Source organism: Eptatretus burgeri, chromosome 12, assembly GCF_056783735.1.
Source record: "Eptatretus burgeri isolate ZD-2024b chromosome 12, Ebu_testis_v1, whole genome shotgun sequence".
In the NCBI taxonomy this organism is placed as follows: Eukaryota; Metazoa; Chordata; class Myxini; order Myxiniformes; family Myxinidae; genus Eptatretus; species Eptatretus burgeri.
In genome coordinates, this window is record NC_140972.1 from 8,933,328 (window position 1) to 8,959,333 (window position 26,006).

At 46.1% G+C, this 26,006-nt stretch overlaps 1 protein-coding gene across 3 annotated transcripts in view; it reads right to left on the reverse strand.

The window, feature by feature from the left end:
- GTPBP8 (GTP binding protein 8) overlaps window positions 1-26,006 on the reverse strand; it is a 54,791-nt gene that overhangs the window by 11,697 nt on the left and 17,088 nt on the right. For 2 of the 3 annotated variants that reach the window (XM_085849408.1, XM_085849409.1), the window contains exon 6: window positions 10,751-14,231. In XM_085849408.1, coding sequence (XP_085705534.1) covers window positions 13,611-14,231 — 621 coding nt within the window. In that variant the 3' untranslated portion in view covers window positions 10,751-13,610. Of the gene's footprint in view, window positions 1-1,409; window positions 1,541-10,750; window positions 14,232-26,006 lie in introns of those variants that run through there. The other variant, XM_085849410.1, reaches the window with a different exon arrangement.

Sequence of the window (26,006 nt, forward strand, 5' to 3'; positions counted from 1 at the left end):
CCTTCTTTTCAAATGGTATAATTGGTGATTACCTCCCAGATTTTAAAAAGACATAAGCACGTACCATATTAAGAGATTTTTTGCAGAGTCTTACAGTAATTATGGGTTTTAACAATTCAATTTATTTCATCTCCGTGGCATTAACCTTGAAAGCTGATGAACCACAAGGCTCGAGCACAACCATCGGCACACATTGTCACTTGAATGGGATAACACTAATGGCATTGCTAATTATGGTGTACTTCCTGTACCATATTGGCAATGCTTCATCGATTTATTCGTTTCAGATAATGACGACTTCACAAAATGTCAAAAACCATGGAAGCACAACCACCTGCAAATCTAAAATGAGAACGAAGGCTTAGAGGTCTGATATTTTGACCACAGAGCGGTTTTCAAACAGGACAAAGCAGGACATGTATTGCGAGGCTTATACGAGTACACCATCTAAAGAAGAGGGAGGTGTCAGAAGATGGATAAAATAATCCGAGGGGAGGGCTTTGGGGAAGTATAGAAGAAGAGGAGATGGCAGAGAAGAAAATCAGGGGGTGAATGGGATGATGGTGGGTATAGCTGAGGCACGAGCCTGCAAAAATAATCTGCAAGACTCATAGTTATGCGATGATGAAGACTTGCGGTAGTTCAGAGTTCCATTAAGATGAACTCGTTGAGATACACTTTGAAAAGACAAACAACATTCGGCTGAAAAGTGTTCGTTCTTCCTTGGCTCCACTCGACAACCTTAATGCGAACAGGTTCAGCATTCACCTGCCTTTGTTCTGATCACCTCGCACTGTGGCATCTGTAGTTTTGGGGAATTAACCCGCATTGTGCTCTATCTCCATAAGACTTTGTTGTACTTTTTGAATTTCTAGTATTAAACCCCTTATTTTGATTGTTTCCTTTCCTTGTGCTTTTAACGCAGGGATTTTGTCTAATGGCTTGTGGTTGTTGTGGACCATCGTCCTGGATATGTTTAAGAGGCAAGCTTACTGAACAATATTCCTTGAAGGCCTCACAGTGCAGTCTTCTCGAACGTCCTCTGAAGGAACCATAAACATGGCACACTAAAATTCATGGTGAGTTTTCTGTGTTTTTCAATAAAATTCTATATTTAGCACACCGAGCTAGCTACATGTGGTATAACTTAAAGAAAAGTTAAAAATACAATAATAAACAATGAGCTGGAGCCACGTAGTCACCCCTTGAAAGGGAACAAGCTCAATAGCATCATTGTGGAAAAAAGTTGTAATCCGAGTCACTTTCAGTGAAATATTAATCAAGTCCACTGGTCCAAGGAACAAATCTGTTCATCATAACGGGACTCTCGTGAATTATGTGCTGGAAAAGGATTAGCATAATAGGAAGCAGTTTCCCATGAAGGTACTGTGCATATTCCTGGCACTTACCTCTGCCTGGTCTTCAGGTACACAGATACCATCTCTGTGAAGTCAATGGGTGCACGGTACCCATAGCCAGGAGCATCAACCAGAAGGAAGGAACGACCAACACAAAAGAAATTCAGCTTTTTCGTGTGTCCCTACAATGGTTAAGATCAGAGGGTCAGGAAGTGTACAGGAACAGGCACCATTAACAAAATATCCAGAGCAAAATGTGCTTACAAATTAATTTTGGAGATTCTGTGTACTGGATGCTTTATGGTATTGCACTTAAAATGAGTTGTTGAAATCATATAAAGAAAATGGTCAAACAGCTGGTGGCTGGAATTAAAACGGTGCAGTTCAAATAGAGAGAATGACACAACCAATATTATAACTAGAATGGCACTTGGTAGAGCACAAACCTATGACAGGCTGAACAGTTTGCGTTTTGTATCCCACTGATAGGCCGGATCTGCATCCAAACCTTAAACAAAATCTAATCGGCCTGTTCTTGTCACTGACCCAACTCATTCACCAAGTTTTGTCATAATGCGTCCACAACTTTTTTGCAATATCATACTATTTATAGTTTTTGGCTCCAGCTCAAGAATCACCTGCAAAATGAAAATAAAACTCCCATATCCGAATCCGGATTCGGATCTGCACCAAAATCGAATCAATTCTTCCTTGTCACACACCCAACCTGTCCACCAAGTTTCGTCCAAATCCATCTACAATTTCCTGAGATATCCTGCTCACAGACAGACAGACAGACAGACAGACAGACAAACAAGCAGACAGACAGGGGTGAAAACATAACCTCCGTCCACCTTCGATATCAGAGGTAATAACTAACGATACACCCAAGTAGTATAATAACTGATCTCATAATACAACTCCATAAACATTTACTCATCATGTTATCATTTGTTTATGCCAATTAGATGTCTATTAAACTGATAAAAGCACCTGTTAAAGTACTCTAAACTCCCACACTGGCTCACTTACATTGAATACAGGAGATGCATTATCATAAATGAAGTGTGGGTTCCCAGTCTAAGCTGGTGCATCGGCTTCCCATCTTGTTCCCTCGAGGTTATTGAGTCCAAGTCTCTCCATGTTATTGGGATATCCCAGCAGGAAGTAGTATCCCGAAGTTTGCTTCCACCCACCACAGCCAGGACAGATAGTGGACTCTGTTTTCTATCACCTCACTTCATCCTTCTTCAGGCCGCCTCCACGTGTCATCCTCCCTTAATGTCGCACACATTCCTCTAAGCACCCATGCTCGCCTCTATTCCTTCTTGATTCTCTTGTGTGTGGAATCAACTCCATGTATCTGTTTCATCCCATGCCCCCCCCCCCTCTTCAAGAGTGTACTTCAAACATGCTGCCCATTGTCACTCAAGCTTTCTCCCGTCTCAATGACTCATTCATCCTTGGTCTCAATGACCCCCTCTAACCCCTCCAAAGCCTTTGCTTTCCGCCCATAAGCCACTCATGTGCTATGTATTCGTCTCCCTTGTCTCCTTTGATCCTCCGTCAGTTTGTAAGTCTGCTCCCCTGTCATTTAGATCATCGATGAGCCTAGAATTCGAGATTTGAAAATAAATCCCTCAAAATATGTTTCAAATGAAAAGTTGATGTATTGACAAACAAAGGTAGCCTAATTACATAGGTGTTTTCTAAATTTTGAACATAATACGTTTGACCATAATCCATGTGTAGGCTTGTCAATAACCGTTCAAAGAAACTCAAGAGCAAGATAACTCGACATTAAGTGGAGGATAACACCGTTTACTCCCAAACGAGATGCAGTTCTTGTTCGACAAAATATTTCTCTTCAAGTAAGCAAATGCAGTTAAAGAGCGGACAGTGCGCTACCAGGGTGTCGAGCAACTGCACTATTATCTCATGTCATCCCCAGTCTCTACCTGCCATCTTTTCTACCCCCATTAAGCCGAACCAATTTACCCCAACCCTCTTCTTGCAGGTTCTTTCTTTCTTCTCTTCTCTTCTTTCACTTCGTTAATTCCCCTGCTTATTGTGTCCAACTGTTGCCCTCCACTGTAAGTTTCTTGCCCGTTTACCCTGTCACCTCGCATTTCCATGAACCTCCATATTGTGTAAAATAAGACGTATTTAAGCACCCTCCATGAGACACAGCAGCTCTGAGATTTCAATTACAGTAAGTAACACCATATGGAACCTTTGTTGGAGGTCTGAAGCGACACATTAAGAAACAAGACAAGTAACACAGCAGGAATGTTTTCCAGATGATCAAGATGCTGCACTGCTTTGATAAAACAATAAAAATCAAATATCTATAACAATTCACTACATCCAACAAAAAAGGACTCAACTTTTGGATAGTCTTTGATTGCAGGTTCTGTGCTGCCAAATGAGCCTCATGATAAGTATTATACTGGATGATTTGGCACATGGCTTTCGAAGAAGCAGTCAAGAGGGAATACCAAATTTGGTCAGGGTGGCAGCAGACAATGGCCCACTATGCTGGAAAGACTCGATGGGATCTTTAACGTCCAACAGCAGCAAACGCTGGCAGATGAGACCCCAGCTTCACATCCCGCTGAAAGATGATACTCAATAATCAAACCTAGATGAGAGAGATCTAAGTTCCAATGGAATCAAACAACTGAAAGTCGAGTGTTACATCTGAGCTCTCCTTTCGATCCCAACAAGCACCTACAGCCAATTACAACCACAGCTTCTGCTCACTACTTTACATGTACACGATATATATATATATATATATATATATATATATATATATATATATATATATATATATATATATATATATATATATATATATATGTTACACACACACACACACATTAGTGCAAGTATATAAATAAATATATTTCTATAGTGGGCCAGTGATAGAAATACTGTATACAGGGAGTGGACAATAAATGGAAACACCAATGTAAAGTCACTTAATAGGGCGTTGAACCACCCCGTGCGGCTAATCCAGCCTGTATGCGCTGTGGCATAGAGTCCACCAGCATCTGGAATTCTGCAGGAGGGATGCGAGCGACATCATTCTTCCACAAGAGAGTGAATGACCTCAGATCTGTAAGATGGAGGTGGAAAACGTTGCCTATAGGTATGGCTGCACACGAGTGTGTGTCTGTGTGTCTGTGTGTCTGTGTGTCTGTGTGTCTGTGTGTCTGTGTGTCTGTGTGTCTGTGTGTCTGTGTGTCTGTGTGTCTGTGTGTCTGTGTGTCTGTGTGTCTGTGTGTCTGTGTGTCTGTGTGTCTGTGTGTCTGTGTGTCTGTGTGTCTGTGTGTCTGTGTGTCTGTGTGTCTGTGTGTCTGTGTGTCTGTGTGTCTGTGTGTCTGTGTGTCTGTGTGTCTGTGTGTCTGTGTGTCTGTGTGTCTGTGTGTCTGTGTGTCTGTGTGTCTGTGTGTCTGTGTGTCTGTGTGTCTGTGTGTCTGTGTGTCTGTGTGTCCGTGTGTCCGTGTGTCCGTGTGTCCGTGTGTCCGTGTGTCCGTGTGTCCGTGTGTCCGTGTGTCCGTGTGTCCGTGTGTCCGTGTGTCCGTGTGTCCGTGTGTCCGTGTGTCCGTGTGTCCGTGTGTCCGTGTGTCCGTGTATACTGCTCAGTTGTCCATTGCCTGTGCGCTTTGAAACACTGGACTCGCAAACGTGCATTGCCAGGTGTGATAAGCGGTTTGTGCACTGCAACTCAACTATAGTATTCCCCTCTGTGGACTTCTGGGCGAACTGCTTTGATGAAACTGGCTGCTTGTGCCCCACATTGAAATTTACAGTCAACTGATCTGCAGTTGCTCACCTGATTTGCCTTGCATTTCAAATTAATGCATGGATAACACAATCCTGGAGTATGCGCTTCGGCCAACTGTTGCCCTTTGCTGATATCTTTCCCTCGGAGTTCCATGCCAACAACCTGAGACACCATTGCACATGAAACATCAGCAAGTTGAGCTGTCTTTGTCACTGAAGCTTCTGCCAAATGCGCCCCAACAAACACCCCTCTTTCATAGTCACCGGTCTCACCTTGCAGCCATGCTAGCCATACCTATAGGCAACCAGGCCTGTGGAGTATTTTTATACATGACCCTGTGCATGCTGGGATGGTATTTGCATAATTAACACATGGGCCACACCTATGTGGAAGGCATTGCTTTACATATACTTGGTGTTCATCATTTACGCAGGTTTTCCATTTTTTTTTTTTTTTTACGTACACCAGAGATGTCAACAATTCACTTGAGCCAGGTCTCAAGTAAGTCTCAAGTCTTTGAGGGCAAATCTCACGTCAAGTCTCAAGTTACCATAGTATTATTTCAACTTGTACACACACACACACACACACACACACACACACACACACACACACACACACACACACACACACACACACACACACACACACACACACACACACACACACACACACACACACACACACACACACTTGTGTGCAGCATTTGAGGTTGTTGGTTGCATCATTGGTTTGGGGTGCGACGATGCTGCTAATGCACATTAGTGCTCATTTTGCCGACCTCGAAAGGATGACACGCTGAGTCAACCCCACCTGGTGTTAATTCAGCGGCTGACGGGGCTCAAACTCAGGACCCTAAGGTCCCAAGCAGGCCACCCTAACCACAAAGCCAATGCCAGGCTTAATTTGTGTCAAGTTCCACATTTACTTATAAACCTTTGAGTACAAGCTATCAAGGAATGAAGACACAGGGCTTGATTTATTGCAACATATACTCTAAAAAGCTGTTTAACTCAAGTTTTTATTTGTCAACTTCACATCGTGGACATATTTTGTTTTGTTCCCAGCAAAAATAATTTTATGTGAAATGTACTTTTCATATCCAGTGTACCTACTTGAACATATGTATATGAAGTTAGTCAGTAACCTCAGTTTGTGTTTAAATGGTTCACACGTAGAACCAAAGCATTCAATGTGGAACAGGAAAGGAGATCTTAACAATTTACTTGTATATTTATGATGCACGTTAAAATGTAAACGTTCAACTTATTAATTTCAGTTGTTGTCTTTTAAGATCTCATACTTTATTATGTTTTCATTTAAATACAACAAGTCGTGTTATAATTTACAATTCGTGACAATGTTTAAATAATCGAAATCAACTGACATATGTCAATCATCACAAAATCATTTTATCAGGTCGGAACGTGCGGGATTACCAATCAGGGGCCAAGTTTTTCCCGGGACAAATGTTCATGGTTTGAATAAAGTTGTTGCCCATGTCAGAAAGACTGGAACTTGCTGCTTGGACATGGTGTGCTGTCTAGAGAGTGGATAAACTGGACACTACCTTTAACCCCAGTGGAGAACGGTATGTGATCCGGTAGCCGTAAACGCTGGCGTGATGCACATGTACGTTGTACACGTACATGGTGTATGAGGTGTGTTCAAAAAGTATCTGACCTTTGTTCATAAAAAATACTCATATCCAGATAAAACAAACTTACACTAATCTCCTTCAAAGTAGTCCCCTTGGGCTGCCACACACTGCTCCCAACGGTTCTGCCACTGTCGGAAGCAGCGCTGGAACGCCTCTTTTGGGATGGCACGCAGCCGGTCCGTTGTATTCCGCATGATGTCTTAGCTGGACTGAAATCTGGTCCCTTTCAGGGGCATTTTCAGCTTGGGGAAAGCCAGAAGTCACACGGAGCCATGTCGGGAGAGTAGGGAGCCTGACGAAGCACAGGTGTGTTTTGTTTGACCAGGAAACTGTATCAAATGTGAAGAATGGGCGGGTGCGTTATCGTGATGGAGCAGCCAATTGACCGCTGCCCACAGGTCCGGCCGTTTGCATCGCACAGCGTCATGAAGGTGACGCAGTACCGCTTTGTAGTACTCTTTGGTGAAGGTTGTGCCTTGTGGTACGTACTCGTGATGAACCACGCCACTGGAGTCAAAGAAGACGGTCAGCATGACTTTGACATTGCTGCGGACCATCCTTCCTTTTTTTGGCCTCGGGGATGTTGGATGCATCCATTGTGATGACTGGAACTTGGATTCTGGGTCATACCCATAAACCCAGGTCTCATTGCCAGTGATTACTGTGTTGAAGAAGTTGGGATCGCTGTTCACAGTCTCCAGCATGTCCTGTGCGATCTCCAAACGGAGTTGCTTCTGCTCGATCGTTAGCAGCTTTGGCACGAACTTCGCTGAGATTCTCCTTAAGCCCAAATCCTCAGTCACAATGGAATGAACGGATCCAATGCTGACGCCCGCCTCGTCTGCAAGTTCTCTGATCGTGATACGACGATCCTGCATCAGCAGGGTCCTCACTTGGTCAATGACGATCTCATTTCGGGATGTTGAGGGCCGACCAGAATGTGCTTCACTTTCCACTGATGTGCGACCATCTTTGAAGCGGTTGTACCACTCTTTTATCTGTGTGGTGCCCATTAATTCGTTCCAGAAGGCCTGTTGAATCTTGTGGATCGTTTCCACTTGGGAATCGCCAAGCTTTACACAATATTTGATGCAGTACCGTTGTTCAAGTGTTTCCGCCATTTTGTCAAAAACGAAAATCCGACGGCGCTCACTTACACTTCCTCACTTATCCGCAATCTGTCAGCGACTGACAGCTTCTGCAGGCGGGAAAATATTCACGCATATGAATTAGGATCGCCTACATACGTGCACCAAACCATGCCTCCCAAGCTTCATTTGTTTACGCATGAAAAATTAAGGTTGGATACTTTTTGAACACACCTCGTATTCTGTCATTGACCAAACCGCACATGCCCATCACTGTAAATCATTTACCATTTAATGTAAACCCCGTTTTAATTAAATGTTGATTCAACTATTATTTTCTGAAGAGTCAACAAGTCATTATAAACTCAAGTCGCAAGTCACCAGACACCAAATCCCAAGTCCGAGTCTCAAGTCAATTTCGTCAATTCCGAGTCAAATCTTGAGTCGCGAACTCTGATACACACACCAGTGTAAATATATAAATATCTTACATATATTTATTTTTATATATATATATATATATATATATATATATATATATATATATATATATATATATATATATATATATATATATATATATATATATATGAGTGCGTGACCGTACTTGCGTGGCCGTACGTGCAAAAAAAAAAATTCTAACCGCGTGCCAGAAACAACAACCACACAGGCTGCGCCTTCGCTCTTGCGTGCCCGTACGTGGGTGGCGGTACGTGCATGGCCGTACGTGCAAAAAAAAAAAAAAAAATTCAAACACATAGGCCGTTCATTCACTCTCGTAAACGACAACTGGATTGGGACATTGTGTTTATCTACAAATGCGCATTAGAAATCGAGAAATTATTCGAATACACTAAGTCATCACTATCCGGAAGTCCGTACGTTGTAACCCGTAATGGGGAACGTGGCTGAGGATCTCTTCCCCAGTGGCCACGCCTACGCAGCAGCGTGTCCTGTCATTGGTAACTAAATGGCACCCTTTCCCCATCGGCCACGCCTGCGTAGCAACGTGTCCTGTCATTGGTTTGGTAAATAAATGGCCATAACTTGGGAACCACTTGTCCCATTAATATCAAACCTTGAAATGGCACATACTCAGGTCCCAGCAATATACCTGGCAAGTTTCAATTAGATCGGACCAGTGGTTGTCGATAAACAGTGGACACAAACACACACACCTTGCTGGAATTATATATATATATATATATATATATATATATATATATATATATATATATATATATATATATATATATATATATATATATATATATATATATATATATATACATACATATATACATATACATATATATATATACATATACATATATATATATACATATACATATATATACATATACATATATATATACATATATATACATATACATATATATATATACATATATATATATACATATATATATATATATATATATATATATATATATATATATATATATATATCTTCTTCTTCTTCTTCTTCTTTCGGCTGCTCCCGTTAGGGGTCGCCACAGCGGATCATCCGTATGATCCGCATAGTGATTTGGCACATGTTTTATGCCGGATGCCCTTCCTGACGCAACCCTGGTCGCCTCTTACGACACAGGGATATGGTACACCTATTTTAACCAGGGTATAAACCGGCCCAGTACACTGGTACTCATTTCGCCGACCTCGGAAGAATGACAGGCTGAGTCAACCCCCTGGTGTATTAATTCAGTGGCTCAACGGGGCTTGAACTCAGGACCTTTTGGATCCCTTTTGAACCTGTTTAAGTGACTGTGTTGTACAGAATTCCCTGCTTTATTCGGTTGTATTGTTTTCTTACTGTACATATTGCATGACTGCCTTACGTGTGTGTCAATAATAAATGTGCTTGTCGAACTGTTCCCCGTCGTTGCGTCCTTTCCTTTATTGAAAGTGCCACCTTACCTCGTGGAATAATTAGTGAGGGTTTGAACACCCGGGTAAAGTAATCTGAACCGTCGAGGTCGGCGATAACACCGCTCGGTTATCCCTGTAGTATGGAACGAACCGCTTCAGTGGTTCGTGTCCTAAGCCGACCTGCGGCATGGTGCAACCCCTCGGTAGGTTACCCGCACGGGTATTTAGGCATATCAACATTCGGTGATTCACCCTATTTTGCGCGGGTAGAATGCGGACTGGGTTTGGTGAGTTCGAAAGACCCACCCGCGACTAGCTCCTGGCGGTAGTTCCAAGGAGGGTCATGACTGAATTGTCCGACCGGTGGGCGACGCGGTTGCAATTGGAGTTATGCAACGCCAGGCGGACCAGAATTCGTTACAATATATTGTTGCGGATTTCGTGCCCGCCGGCGTGCTGACGGCCACGTAACTCGAATCGCGGCACGTCGCCCACCGGACGGACAATCCAGTCGTGACCCTCTCGGACTAACGCCGGGAACCAGTCACGGGTGGACCTTTCGGTCTCACCGCGATCGAGCCAATCAGCCCCCGCGTGGGATAGGGTTGCTCGCCAAATTCGACCTACCTAAGTACCCACGCGGAGGGTAGACCGGGCGATCGCACCTCGCCGCAGGTCGACTTCGGACACGGGCCACTTAAGCGACCCGTTCCGTACTATCAGAATAACCGAGCGGTGTTATCGTCGACCTCGACGGTTCGATTAATTATCGGGCGTATTCAGCCCACTACCAACCCTTTACGTGAAGCAAGATGAGGATTCAATGGAGGAAAAGACGAAGCGAAGCGGGAGAACAGTTCAATAATAAAGCACATTTATTCGCGGCACACGGGAAGCACACAAATACAATTCCACCAAATGCACACAAAAAAAAGAAAACACAATTCCATTTACACAAAAAGCCAATATAAAAGTGAAAACACAGTGCAGAGCTAATACCGACTACCGAGCACACGGCAACACTTATACAATTCTACTTCACAGACGGCGCCGACAACACATACCCAAAACCAAGGAAAAGAAATCCCTCAAGGATGAGGCGGGCCTGAGGCCGAGACCGGGTCGCGCCTACCCGTCTGGTGATGAGACGCGGAGCGGCGATGGCGCCGCAACCCGCGGGCCTCGTGGACGGTGTCTGGTAGGGGGTGGGAACGGGGCCCCCTTGGTCGCACTATCTCAGCGCGGGGGGAAACAGGAGGGGGTTGCTGATGCTCGGGGTATAGAGGATCTTTATTATCCCTGGTGTGCGTCTCCACCTCGGCCAGGTCGCGCTGCCGGCCTTCCTCGGGCGTGCAGCTCCCGGCACCGTCGCGAGCACCCCCTCGTCTGCCTTCGCCGCTGCCGCCTCTCCGCCTCTGGACTCTCCACCCTGGACTCTTCTTTGGGCTCTCCTCGTTCGACTCTCTTCAGCTTCTCCAGCTACTGCAGGCTTCGGGCTCCAGACTTCCACACTCTTCTCTCTCCGTTCCGACTCCTTCTCGTTCTGCTGACTGACGAACACCGTCCTTTTATCCCCCCCGTAGCTTCGCCTTTGACCCCCTCCCTTCGACCTTTCACCTCGCTCCCCATTGGCCCGAGAAAAAGTGGGCGTGAAGGCTTCTTGATCCACAAATTTGCATATATCGATCGTTCTGGAGGCGGGGCCAAATCGCCCCTCGCCCACCGATTGGACGGCAAAAAGTGGGCGTGTGTCGTTTTTGATCCGTTTTTGAAGCACAAAATCCGTGATTTTGTACACGCTGTTCAACGTGCGCCCTGCACGAGTCCAACACCGGTACCCACAGCGGGGCAAGAACGGTGGCGATGCTACGGTTGCGAGGTGTGACGTGAAGGTCGTGGCGGTTGTGGTGAAGCGGTGTTGTGGTTGGTGGTTGATGTTGTGGTTGTGGTGGTAATCATGGCGGTTGGTCCAAAATAAAGATAGTAAAAGAAAAACGGCTATCCTGAAGAGTCGCAGCACGTATAAATGACATGTATTCCCACTAGACAACGGGTTTGGGCCTAACTACACATGCACTTACCGAGATACCTCACCTAAGGGACCTGAATGGTGGTTTGCGAATTTGGTAACCACAACACTATATACATTATACTTACCAAGATGGAATTTCATTTCAAGATTTACCAAGAGAGAATTTCAGATGCTTTCACAAACAAGTGCATGGGAAATGCAGTTACCTACTGGTTTCGCCCTCGTTAGGGCATCATCAGGGCAACAAGCTTCCATACACTTGTGATTGAAAACCTTTCACTTATAAAGCAGATACTGTGTGACTCCAAACCATGAGTGGTGAAAGCACAGGCACTGTATCCCATACATCCCATCATCTGAAATGCAGCTTGACAGCATCTGAAATTCCATCTTGGTAATTAGCACTGCGAGATAGCTCTTCCGGGAGCAGCAGACCATACTTGCATTGTGGCAGTGACATCACGACATTCGTCTCAGGTCGTAGAACGACATTAATTATCATATATAATCGACTTCTTCTGTAGGGATGGCCCGGACACTCCATTGGCTCAATACAACAAATTTCTCAAAAAAAATCCACCAAGATAAAAATTATAAACCTATAAATTACCCACCAGTCATCTGCAGAGAATTCTCCATCCAATAACACTCATTCAACTTTGGGACATCATCGCTGAACAAGAAAAATGAGAAACACAATCGTGCCCGTTTGTCATTCTTCTTATTCTTTTCTGACAGCTTGACTCAAAATTCGTCTAAGCTACGAACTTGACTTAAGCACCAATCCACTGCATTTTATGGTGGGAAGGTGCAAACTGGCACCAAATGGCAAAAACTGGATGGTGCAAACAGCTGGGTAAGGTGAATAACAAACAACACTCAATCCCAAATACCATGTCGCATGTGTACAACACCCAACGAGAACTCCAACACTCACACAACCAACTCGAACATGAAACCAGCCGTGTTTGTGCCCTGGAAACACAAAAACAACAAGCAGCTCACACACATGCTCACCCACCCATAGACAACACCAGATCACATGAAAGTGGAAAAAAAAGAAAAAAAAAACAAGCAGAGCAGCCCATCAATGATGTGATTTCACATTTATTTTGCTTGAGCTTTGCAAACTAAAATAAATAAAAAAGCACTCCTCCATTTGACCTCGAGCACCAGCACGTGACAGGAAATGAGCGGTCGTATCAAAATAAAAACTGGACACGTGCCGAGGCTCAGGGTCTATTGGCCGAAGGAAACCGGCTGTGAAGCTGGTGAAACGTCGCCTAAGACCGGGTCTGCTCATGCTTATTGCTCAAATTAGCGGAGTCTATCTCGTTTTACATTTGGTTGGAAGCGCATTCTTCTTCTTTAAAAAAAAAGTGTGTGTGTGTGTGTGTGTGTGTGTGTGTGTGTGTGTGTGTGTGTGTGTGTGTGTGTGTGTGTGTGTGTGTGTGTGTGTGTGTGTGTGTGTGTGTGTGTGTGTGTGTCATTAAGTGTCTTCCACAGACTGTAACTGGACATTATATTGACGTGAGGGTGGCTGTCGCAGGTTAACTCCCCGACCCAATTTGTGGTGACGGGCGGTTAATGCCGCCAACCCCCCGGGACGGCCGAGCGGTTCGTGGAGGTAGCCACTCCTTATTAGGTAGAGGCGGACACGTTGATTGACAGAGATTTCAACACGTGCTCGAAGGGTATGGCGGAGGGCAATGGCAGACAGGCGAAGGAGCATGGCACAGGAGCACTGCACCAGACGGCACAAGGGAGTTTATCCATGAACCCACAACAATTATACAAATACAGTTTCTTCAAAATAAACACATTTGATGATCATACACAAATATTTACAAAGACGATAATTCAACAGGTAATAATAGTAATAATAAATAAATAAATCAGGCAGTCGAGGCCTCGCACACAGACGCAAATACAGAGAAAGGGTGACCAAATGAAAAGAAAATCCCCCTTTTTTAAGTACACTGGGACTCAGCTTAGCCCAGAGCTGGTCCTTGTCGAACTTGGAATGGGGAGCACTTCCACCAGCACGTGCACACATGCACAAAATGGCGCCGTCACTCGTAGCCGGGCAGACGCACGCCAGGCAATCTGCAAGCAGCTTTCCACACAAAGGCTCAAAACATGCCAGCCTTCCTCGTTCCAAAAGGTGGCACCTGCCTTGTGCGGTCCTCACACCGACCTCGTGTGTGCTCTGCTGAACTCCCGTCCCATCCAGACGGAAGCTTTCCACAATCCACATGTGCAATGTGCCAGCCTCTCCTGTGTGCTCTGTCTCCTTCGCCATATATCCTCCACCTCTGGGGCATGGCTTGCCCGCCCCCAAACCCGGGAAGGTGGGGCTTCTCCTGTTTGTTGTCATTTCAGGGATGCGTTTACCAGCTTTTCTGCCTGGCTTGCAATATAAAAAAAACATAGGGAAAAAAAAATCACAGAGGGCAATCACGTCCTGGGGAACTTATATTTTTACTCCCGAGGCTAATTAACACCACGCCACCCCTCGTGTGGTAACACGTAACATTTAAGCTCACAGATTCCCTAAATTTGTTCCATCGAGATGCTTCCTACTCGTCCATGGACCAAGCAACTCGACACAATGCTAAATTCCCCTATTATATCCTTCCATCTACCCCCACAACTGTTACAATATTAATGCAGTTGGGATTATCAATGGACCATTTTAGTAGAAATGGCAAAGCAAACCAACAAATATAACTAAATTCAACTGCATCAATTTGCAACAACTACAAAAAGAGTAGACTTGGCCAAAGGTGACATTTTGTTTGTGGTCCACAAACTTCCTCTTGAGCCAAAAACTCCAGTTCAGGCCCGTAGTAATTTTTATATCCGATTCGCATCCCATTTCGGGCGAAGTGAAAAAAAAATGAGTTGGGGGTGGCCACACTTGTGCAAGAGAAATGCTGTCGATTCTAATTAGGAGAAAAGTTGGCTACAACAGTTCTAAAGTGAAAAAAAAAACATTTTGAGCACATTATCGTTAATAAACCGTTGCGGCCTGTTCCAACTCAAGGCATCGTTGAGAAGGCCAAATAAAACAAAATGGTGAATTAAGACCACAGCAAGGTAACCCAGGATGTACCTTAATATCCCATCGAGAGCGAGCTGTCTGAGGATGTGCATGATAAAGGATATAATTAAATAAGGGCTTTAATTATCGTCAAAAGGGGTGTTTTAATTAACCCAAACACCTAATTTTCAGTCGTGCACTTCCTTGGAGTTCCCTTAAGACGCATGCAAAGTTTTAGGCTGCTGGGTTCCACGGTTTTGGAGTTAAAGAGCAGACACACACACACACACACACACACACACACACACACACACACACACACACACACACACACATTATTATTTTATGGAAAACCAGCAAATACCACGTGTCGCTTTGCTGACGGGGATACAAAAGGGTGAAGGTAGAAAAAGAGGGGGGGAAGAGAGGAGTGGGAGAGAGGGAGAGTGGGGAGAGAGGACATAGGAGGGAGGGGGGGTGAGGAGGGGTGGGGAATTGAGGATGGGTGGGGGAACGGAATACAGTGTGAGGTGAGAGGAAGGCAAGTCAGATGTATGATGGAGCGTTAATTACTCCCCAGACGCATCCGGAGACAAACACCACCCAGACGCATCTGCAGCCAAGCTGGCCGGAGACAAACACCATATGGACATGTCCGGAGACAAACACCATTCGGACACGCCCGGAGACAAACCCTGCCGAGACACATCCAGAGACCAACACCATCCAGACATAACCACAATCCGGATATGTCCTGAGACAGAGACAGAAAGAGGGAAGGGGAGAGTGAGAGATATGTGGGAGGAGGAAGCTGCACTGTATTGGGAGGGGGGCGAGCAAGGATGGGACAGAGAGAGAGAGTTATACTTTATGAAAAACACACACACACACACACACACACACACACACACACACACACACACACACACACACACACACACACGCTTGACCGATATCGGCAACGACCCAAAAACTTTAAAGGTCCCCTGACATGAAAAACTTTCTGGTTATTTAAATATTAACTTGACCTTACTAGTGAAGAAATCACCCATGTTTTTTTTTTAATCAAAAATGGGATAATTAGAGCAATATTTCGATCATTTCTGGTGCCTTTCACAACTTGCTATGCCCCGCCCCTAAAAAAAGTTGACTTCAGCGAATCGCAGCGTTAACGTCACATCCAGAAACTCGAACAGAGTGGATTGCCTTGAGATCTCAAGAGTCGAGACTAGACTAGTCCGACAAATCCGTCGTCCGCCCATCGTCCGTCCGACAAATCCGTCATCTGTCCGACTTGGCCGATAAATCTGACGTGCCGTAGCCTCCCCTCCTCTCCTCTCCTCTCCTCTCCTCTCTCTCCCTCTCTCTCCCTCTCTCTCCCTCTCTCTCCCTCTCTCTCTCTCTCTCTCCCTCTCTCTCTCTCCCTCTCTCTCCCTCCCTCTCTCTCCCTCTCCCTCCCTCCCTCTCTCCCTCTCTCTCCCTCTCTCTCCCTCTCTCTCCCTCTCTCTCCCTCTCTCTCCCTCTCTCTCCCTCTCTCTCCCTCTCTCTCCCTCTCTCTCCCTCTCACACAGCCTGTGGCTGATGGTTGCATCATTGGTTGGGACACGGCTATGCCGCTGATGCAGTGTCCCCTTACCAGTACACTGGTGCTCATTTTGCCGATCTCGGAAGGATGACAGGCTGAGTCAACCTCCTGGTGTATTTTAATTCAGCGGCCAACGAGGCTTGAACCCAGGACCCTAGGATCCCAAGCCGCCACCCTCACCACTTAGCCAACACCAGGCTTATTGTTTTCTACTGGTGCTACATGACAACAGTAGGAATAAAATAAATAAAAATGCAACAGAACGTCAAATTTATCGGACTACTCGAGACAATTGTGTCACAAGGTGTGTTCTGCACACAAGTTTTCATCGTATCCGGACAGCGAGATTGCTTCGTTTTATGCGCGGAGAGATACGGCCGATGACATGCGCCAGCCTTGCTTGCGATTTATTCACCGCGGTGCAACATGTCCACTGCGCTGCGCTGGTCACGTCACCTCACTAAAATATTTCTGATATCGAGCAGTATGCAAGTCGAATTTACATTATTGAATTACGAATAGGATTTAGTCTAACCAGTTGTTATTGCCAAGTCTTCCTTCGATGTCCTCCCGATCATAATGAACGCCGGGAATTTCATCGCCATTTTCCTCTGCTTGTCCTGCTTCGGGCTCGAACTGCTCAGGCCGTATTTCATTTCCAGCTGCCTGAACTTCACCTCCCGCGACTACGTTATCTGACAATTCTCCATATGATTCAGACCAAAATCCTTCATTTCTCTCACACTCACTGTCGTGAACAGACAAATGAAAGTCCATGCCATCCATTACTCAAAACCAAATGTTCAATTTTTTTTAAAGCAGAAATGAACGAAGCGATTGAGTCGACCAATCAAATGTGGAAACACACAGACCACCAACCCGAGTAATTTACGTGCAGCCTTTGTAATCCTGTAGTTGACGTCATGTGGGTTACTGCCCCTTTCAGAAGAATTTTTAGGGGCGTTCACGAAGAGGTTTGTTTTTTTAATTTTACATTTTACAGAATGAGTATTGTGAAAAAACATTGTCAGATCTGAAATCACGATGAAAAACTCCTTTCGGACATATATAAATGAAATTTTAGTACTTTTGCGTGTCAGGGGACCTTTAAGGTGCTTTCACCAAAAAACAACGTTGAATTTACATGGACATTTCAGGGATATGTTCACAAACATTAATCTTCATAAAGAGCTGCGTGTGACGGGTGGAAAAATAATTTGGCTTTGTAATTTAGAAAACACGTTAATACGGGAAACAGCTCAGAAATCGGGTGATATTTCACCACTCGCTCAGGGCGACGGGGCAGGAACCACTCGATCAGGGCGACGGGGCACGAACCACTCGCTCAGGGCGACGGGGCACGAACCACTCGCTCAGGGCGACGGGGCACGAACCACTCGCTCAGGGCGACGGGGCACGAACCACTCGCTCAGGGCGACGGGGCACGAACCACTCGCTCAGGGCGACGGGGCACGAACCACTCGCTCAGGGCGACGGAGCACGAACCACTCGCTCAGGGCGACGGAGCACGAACCACTCGCTCAGGGCGACGGAGCACGAACCACTCGCTCAGGGCGACGGGGCACGAACCACTCGCTCAGGGCGACGGGGCACGAACCACTCGCTCAGGGCGACGGGGCACGAACCACTCGCTCAGGGCAACGGGGCACGAACCACTCGCTCAGGGCGACGGGGCACGAACCACTCGCTCAGGGCGACGGGGCACGAACCACTCGCTCAGGGCGACGGGGCACGAACCACTCGCTCAGGGCGACGGGGCACGAACCACTCGCTCAGGGCGACGGGGCACGAACCACTCGCTCAGGGCGACGGGGCACGAACCACTCGCTCAGGGCGACGGGGCACGAACCACTCGCTCAGGGCGACGGGGCACGAACCACTCGCTCAGGGCGACGGGGCACGAACCACTCGCTCAGGGCGACGGGGCACGAACCACTCGCTCAGGGCGACGGGGCACGAACCACTCGCTCAGGGCGACGGGGCACGAACCACTCGCTCAGGGCGACGGGGCACGAACCACTCGCTCAGGGCGACTGGGCACGAACCACTCGCTCAGGGCGACGGAGCACGAACCACTCGCTCAGGGCGACGGAGCACGAACCAGTCGCTCAGGGCGACGGAGCACGAACCAGTCGCTCAGGGCGACGGAGCACGAACCAGTCGCTCAGGGCGACGGAGCACGAACCAGTCGCTCAGGGCGACGGAGCACGAACCAGTCGCTCAGGGCGACGGAGCACGAACCAGTCGCTCAGGGCGACGGAGCACGAACCAGTCGCTCAGGGCGACGGAGCACGAACCACTCGCTCAGGGCGACGGAGCACGAACCACTCGCTCAGTGCGACGGAACACGAACCACTCGCTCAGGGCGACAGAGCACGAACCACTCGCTCAGGGCGACGGGGCACGAACCACTCGCTCAGGGCGACGGGGCACGAACCACTCGCTCAGGGCGACGGGGTACGAACCACTCGCTCAGGGCGACGGGGCACGAACCACTCGCTCAGGGCGACGGGGCACGAACCACTCGCTCAGGGCGACGGGGCACGAACCACTCGCTCAGGGCGACGGGGCACGAACCACTCGCTCAGGGCGACGGGGCACGAACCACTCGCTCAGGGCGACGGGGCACGAACCACTCGCTCAGGGCGACGGGGCACGAACCACTCGCTCAGGGCGACGGGGCACGAACCACTCGCTCAGGGCGACGGAGCACGAACCACTCGCTCAGGGCGACGGAGCACGAACCACTCGCTCAGGGCGACGGAGCACGAACCACTCGCTCAGGGCGACGGAGCAGGAACCACTCGCTCAGGGCGACGGAGCACGAACCACTCGCTCAGGGCGACGGAGCACGAACCAGTCGCTCAGGGCGACGGAGCACGAACCACTCGCTCAGGGCGACGAAGCACGAACCACTCGCTCAGTGCGACGGAACACGAACCACTCGCTCAGGGCGACGGAGCACGAACCAGTCGCTCAGTGCGACGGAACACAAACCACTCGCTCAGGGCGACGGAGCACGAACCACTCGCTCAGGGCGACGGAGCACGAACCACTCGCTCAGGGCGACGGAGCACGAACCACTCGCTCAGGGCGACGGAGCACGAACCACTCGCTCAGGGCGACGGAGCACGAACCACTCGCTCAGGGCGACGGAGCACGAACCACTCGCTCAGGGCGACGGAGCACGAACCACTCGCTCAGGGCGACGGAGCACGAACCACTCGCTCAGGGCGATGGAGCACGAAACACTCGCTTAGGGCGACGGAGCACGAAACACTCGCTCAGGGCGACGGAGCACAAAACACTCGCTCTGAATGATGTGGTGGGCAAAAGCGTCCGCAGTGAGTAAACGATTCACTCAGAAGGACGAAGCACGGTTCCACTCTCGAATGTAAATCATTTGGCAAGTGGTTTAAGCACTCATGCAAGCACTCCGATTAATTAAATGGTTGATAAGGAGCGGTTGGCAAGGCTGGCGCTTCATATCAAATGGGATCCCTTTCACTTTAGAGCCGTCTTCACCTCACACACAGCAGTTCATAAAATAAAATGAATTTGATCAAATAATGACTTTATCCACGAAAGAGTTGCAGCTTAGTTCAGAACAACCCTGAGACATCGCAAAGTTCAATTGCATGTGAAATAAACATTGCAGATCATCCGCCATCTTGCCAGTTGCAAACGTTTCAACTTTTTTTTTTAATAAAACCTTGTTTATTTGTTCTTTAAACCAGATTTGCTTTGATTCCCCGTACAGCACCTCGTGAAACCTCCAAAAATATAGACACAGATCTGGCAGATGCTATGGATAGGCAGTCCCCTCTGGGGAACAGGGCACGTCAGGTCAGGCAGTGAATGCATTAAAATATTAAATCATATAGCTCAATGAAGCGAGTTAATTTGCCACGTTCCTAAATTTTTTGTTCACTCAAAATCATTCTCCAAACAGTAGAAAAGGATAAGCTTAATGCTTTGAAAATTTCACATTTTCTTGTTTCTATGGAGAAGGAAGGAACGTAGCCTTGCTTGCTTAAAGTAAATAGGTATATCGACTTGGTTATAAGACTCGTTATTTCTTTAAATTATCAGATTTCACAACAGATTTTGCACTTATTTAGTCCGGACGATATCCGATCCTCAAAACCGAAATAATTTCGATGTTATACTTTAATTAGTCCGTGAGAGGAGATCGTGTTAAATCATCTATCTATAATTCCAGCAATGTCTGTGTGTGTCTGTGTGTGTCTGTGTGTGTGTGTGACCGCTGTTTCTCGACAACCACTGGTCCGATCTAATTGAGACTTGCCAGGTATATTGCTGGGGACCTGAGGATGTGCCTTTTTAAGGTTTGATATTAATCGGACAAGTGCTTCCCAAGTTATGGCCATTTATTTACCAAACCAATGGGAAGACACGTTGTTGCGTGGGCGTGGCCGATGGGGAAGGGAAGCTCAGCCACGTTCCCCATTACGGGTTACAATGTACGGGCTTCTGGAGAGTGATGACTTCGTGTATTCTAATAATTTCTCGATTTCTTATGCGCATTTATAGATAAACACAATGGCCCAAGTTATGATCATTTTCATATTAGACGGTGTATAAATTTCGGGAACATCAGAGTGCTGGTATGCCCCGAACCAGGAAGTAAATTTTTTCTCTCTCTTCTCTTTTTGTTTTTCCTTGCCACGACATTGCGAAAAGGTAAAATACGTTGGCGCTAATTGAATAATTGGCTATTAAAAATAAATTGCGAATAATCGGAACTGCGAATAATATCGAACTTCCGGGTCACGTACGTACGGGCACGTGAGAGCGAAGAAACGGCCTGTGTGGTTTATTTATTTATTATTATTCTTCTTCTTTTTTTTTTTTTACGGGCACGTACTAGTATCATATAATGCATGAAATCGCTCCAGGCTGCAAATTTGAAAACTACAGTACTTACAAAAGTGAAGTATACAGCGATTCGTAGCTATGATGAGCAGGCATTCGATAATATGAATTAAGAAAGTAAAAAAAAAAAAAAACTTTATCATTCAGAAATTGTTGCGGCCTGTTCCACGTCAAGGAAGGCATGGTTGAGCAGGCCAAAAAACATGGTGGCTTCAGACCCCAGCGAGGTTACCCAGCAAACGCCTCAAGGCCAGAGACAGCGAGGTGGCCAAGGAACGCCTGATGAAGGATGTATTTAAATAAGGCCGTTAATCATCTTCAAAAGGGGTGTATTAATTAACCCAAACACCCACTTTTCACTCTTGTACTTACTTGGAGTTTTCTTGGAATGCATGCAAAGTATCAGGCTGCTCGGTTTGATGGATTTGGAGTTATGGAGAAGACACACACACTGATATACATATATATGCTTGCTTGCTATATGTTTACAAACCAATCGCTGAACCTCTGTACTGCATTAGTTTCAGACACAGTAAGCCAATATCACAGTAAAAATATTCAATCATTCATCAAATTGATGTTAAAACAATCGAGTGTTGTAGGTTGGGTATTCCCCTCATTGGCAAGAGTGGTGGAGCTTGGTTCGCACATCCTCATTTCAATATTTGGAGGTGATTCTGAAGGTGATTCTCTGTCAAGAATCGATCAACTAGCATTTAAATATTTACATTCTGAATGCAGAATGGAAAGTACATACAAAGGGTCGACAGTCTCAACGGGACTGCAGAAACAAGGATGACTGAAGCTCCTAAACATGTAATATACCATCAGTCATCGGATAAGTATTAAAACCCAATCACGTCTCTCACCCGTAATTGGAGATTGGTTTTGAAACAGAAAATGGCTTACTTTATGTAGCTGTTCTTCGTTGCTTTATGCAGCTTTCTTTGGCTGTAAGAGCATGGGGGTTAATTATAATGATCCGAGCCGCCTAGGGACAATTGACTATGTGAGAGTTGATTGGTTGTTCCCTCCAGTTAAGGAAGGGAGACGTGTTTGGGGATATATATATATATATATATATATATATATATATACATATATATATATATATACATATATATACATATATATATATATATATATATATATAGATATATATACATATATATATATATATATATATATATATTTATATATATATATATATATATATATATATATATATATATATATATATATATATATATACATATATATACATATATATATATATATATATTTATATATATTTATATATATATATATATATATATATATATATATGTTTGAAAATCGAAAAAGAATAGACATTGTCAAAGCCTAATTAGATCGAAAAAATGAAAGGAAAGAATGTACGGATGACCAAGTGCGACAAAGAGCCCGAAGTTAACTCATGAGCATATCGGTAATTCGTTGCATTTAATCACGTATAAATGCTTGTTCAATAGTGAGACTATGTCTCACTTTGATCTTTTCTATACGTGTGGAAATAAATGTCAGAACAACCTAAGCACATAAACAATCATGGAGGAAGTGAATTGATAAAATGCTGGTCTGTACCTTTCCTTTAAGTCTGACAACATTGTTGAGGTCTGCAATCTTTGAATTTGAATACCGACATCTGAAATACATGAATAAACGTTTGGTAGAACAAAATTTGAGAATAGCAGAAAAAAAGAGAACAGACATTGTCAAAGTCTAATCCGATCGAAAAATGAAAGGAAAGAACATACCGATGACCAAGTACGACGAAGAGTCCGACGTGAACTCATTAGCATGTCGGAAATTCATTGCATTTCATCACGTATAAATGCTTTTTCAATAACCCCGTCAGTCTAACTTTGGCCTCGTCCATATGTGTTGAAATACAATGCTATTTTCTGCGATTTTCAACTTTTGTTTTCCCAAATGTTTATTCATGTGTTTTTACATATTGTTGTGGTTGACCAAATTCGCAAACCACCATTCAGGTCCCTTAGGTGAGATATCTCTGTAAGTATATGTGTAGTTAGGCCCAAACCCGTTGTTTCGAGGGAATAAATGTCATTCAGTCGGGCTGCGACTTCAGGATAGCCGTTTTTCTTTTACTATCTTTATTTTGGACCAGCCGCCATTATTACCACCACCAACCACGTCTCAACAGCCATCACACAACAACCACCAACCACAACGCCGCTTCACAACAACAACCACCAACCACAACGCCGCTTCACAACAATGACCACCAACCACAATGCCGCTTCACAACAACCACCACCAACCACAACGCCGCTTCACAACAACGACCACCAACCACAACGCCGCTTCACAATAACAACCACCAACCACAACGCCGCTTCACCACAACCGCCACGACCTTTACCGTCACAACTCGCCACCATCGCATCCACACCATCTCGCGCCACTCGTGGGCACCGATACTGGACTCGTGCAGGGCGCGCACCGAGCAGCGTATTCAAAAACATCACGGACTTTCCGCAGAAAACGGATCAAAAACGACTCACGCCCACTTTTGTTCCGTCCAATCGGCGAGCTGGGGCGAATTGGCCCCGCCTCCAGGGCGTTGGAGTGAGGACGCTATATGCAAATTCATGGATCAAAAAGCATTCACGCCCACTTTTCCTCGGTCCAATGGGGAGCCAGTTAGAGAGGTGAAGGGTCGGAGGCAAAGGGTCAAGGGTGAAAGAGCGAAGCCACGGGGCTTATATAAACGGCTGCGTTCGTCAGTAAAAGGAGTTGTGCGGAGTTCAAGAGAGTCGTCGGTGGAGCTGGAAAGAAGTGGGAGAAGTCAAGAGTGAAGAGTTGGGACGAGCCAAGAGAGGAGACGGAGAGGGCGAGTAGACGGAGCTGTGGAGAGGTGGCGGCGGCGAAGGCGGACGAGGGGGTGCTCGCGTCGGTGCCGGGAGCTGCAGAGGGAGAGGCCAGCAACGCGACCGAGGTCGAGGAGGAGACGCTCGCCGCGGGACCCGAGACAGGGTGATATCCTCCTTCCCCCGAGCATCAGCAACCCCCTCCTGTTTCCCCCCGCGCTGAGATAGTGCGACAAAGGGGGCCCCTTTCCCACCCCCTACCAGACACTGTCCGCGAGGCCCGCGGAGTTGAGGCGCCACCGCCGCTCTGCGTCACATCATCAGACGGGTAGGCCCGACACGGTCTCGGCCCCAGGCCCGTCTACCCCCCTCATCCTGGAGGGTGGTTCTCTTTTCCTTTGCTTTGGGAATATGTGTTGTCGGCGCCGTCTGTGAAGTAAAATTGTATAAGTGTTGCCGTGTGCTCGGTAGTCGGATAGCTCTGCATTGTGTTTCTTCTTTTACATTTGCTTTTTGTGTAATATTGTTTCTTCTCCTTTTACATGTGCTTTTGGTGTAATTGTATATGTGTGCTTTCCGTTCATCGCGAAATAAATGTGCTTCATGTTGAACTGTTTTCCCGCTTCGCTTCGTCTTTTCTTTCATTGAATCTCCATCTTGCTTCACGTAAAGGGTTGGTCGTGGGCTAAAACGCCCGATAATTAATCGAACCGTCGAGGCCGACGAATAACACCGCTCAGTTATCCCGATAGTACGGAACGGGTCGCTTAAAGTGGCCCGTGTCCGAAGTCGACCTGCGGCGAGGTGCGATCGCCCGGTCTACCCTCCTTGTGGGTACTTAGGTAGGTCGAATTTGGCGAGCAACCCTATCCCACGCGGGGGCCGATTGGCACGATCGTGGTGAGACCGAAAGGTCCACCCGTGACTAGTTCCCGGCGTTAGTCCGAGAGGGTCACGACTGGATTGTCCGTCCGGTGGGCGACGTGCCGCGATTCGAGTTACATGGCCGTTCGCACGCCGGCGGGCGCGAATCCGCAACAATATATATATATATGTATATATATATATATATATATATATATATATATATATATATATATATATATATATATATATATATATATAAACACATTCACACACACAGCCAAAAATATTGGCACCCTTACAACTTTTTTCAAATAACTCACAATTTTCTCCAAAAATAAGTTGAAACTGATAAAAGTATTTGGTCTCCACAATTCTTTATTTCACTTTTAATATGACAGAACCTTTGTTTTTTATTCAGAACTTAATATATCCTTTGAAATCAGAAACTCTAAAGAAATGGCATTGATAAAATTATTGACACCCTCGACTTAATATTTGGTAACACGGCCTTTGGACAAAATAACTGCAGTCAAGCACTTCCTACAGCCGTGAATGAGCTTCCTACACCTCTCTACTGGCAGTTTGTTCCACTCTTCTTGTACAAACTGCTCCAGTTCTCCCAGATTTGAAGGATGCCTTCTCCCAACTGCTGTTTTCAGATCTCCCCACAGGTGCTCAATGGGATTTAAATCTGGACTCATTGCTGGCCACTTCAGAACAATCCAGCGTTTTGTCTTGAACCATTCCTGAGTGCTTTCTGAAGTGTGTTTGACGTCATTATCCTGCTGCAAGACCTATGAACTTCGATGGAGACCCAGCGTTCTGACACTGGGTTGAACATTGTGCTCCAAAATGCCTTGGTAATCTCCTGATTTCATGATGCCATGCACACATTCAAGGAACCCAGTGCCAGAGGCAGCA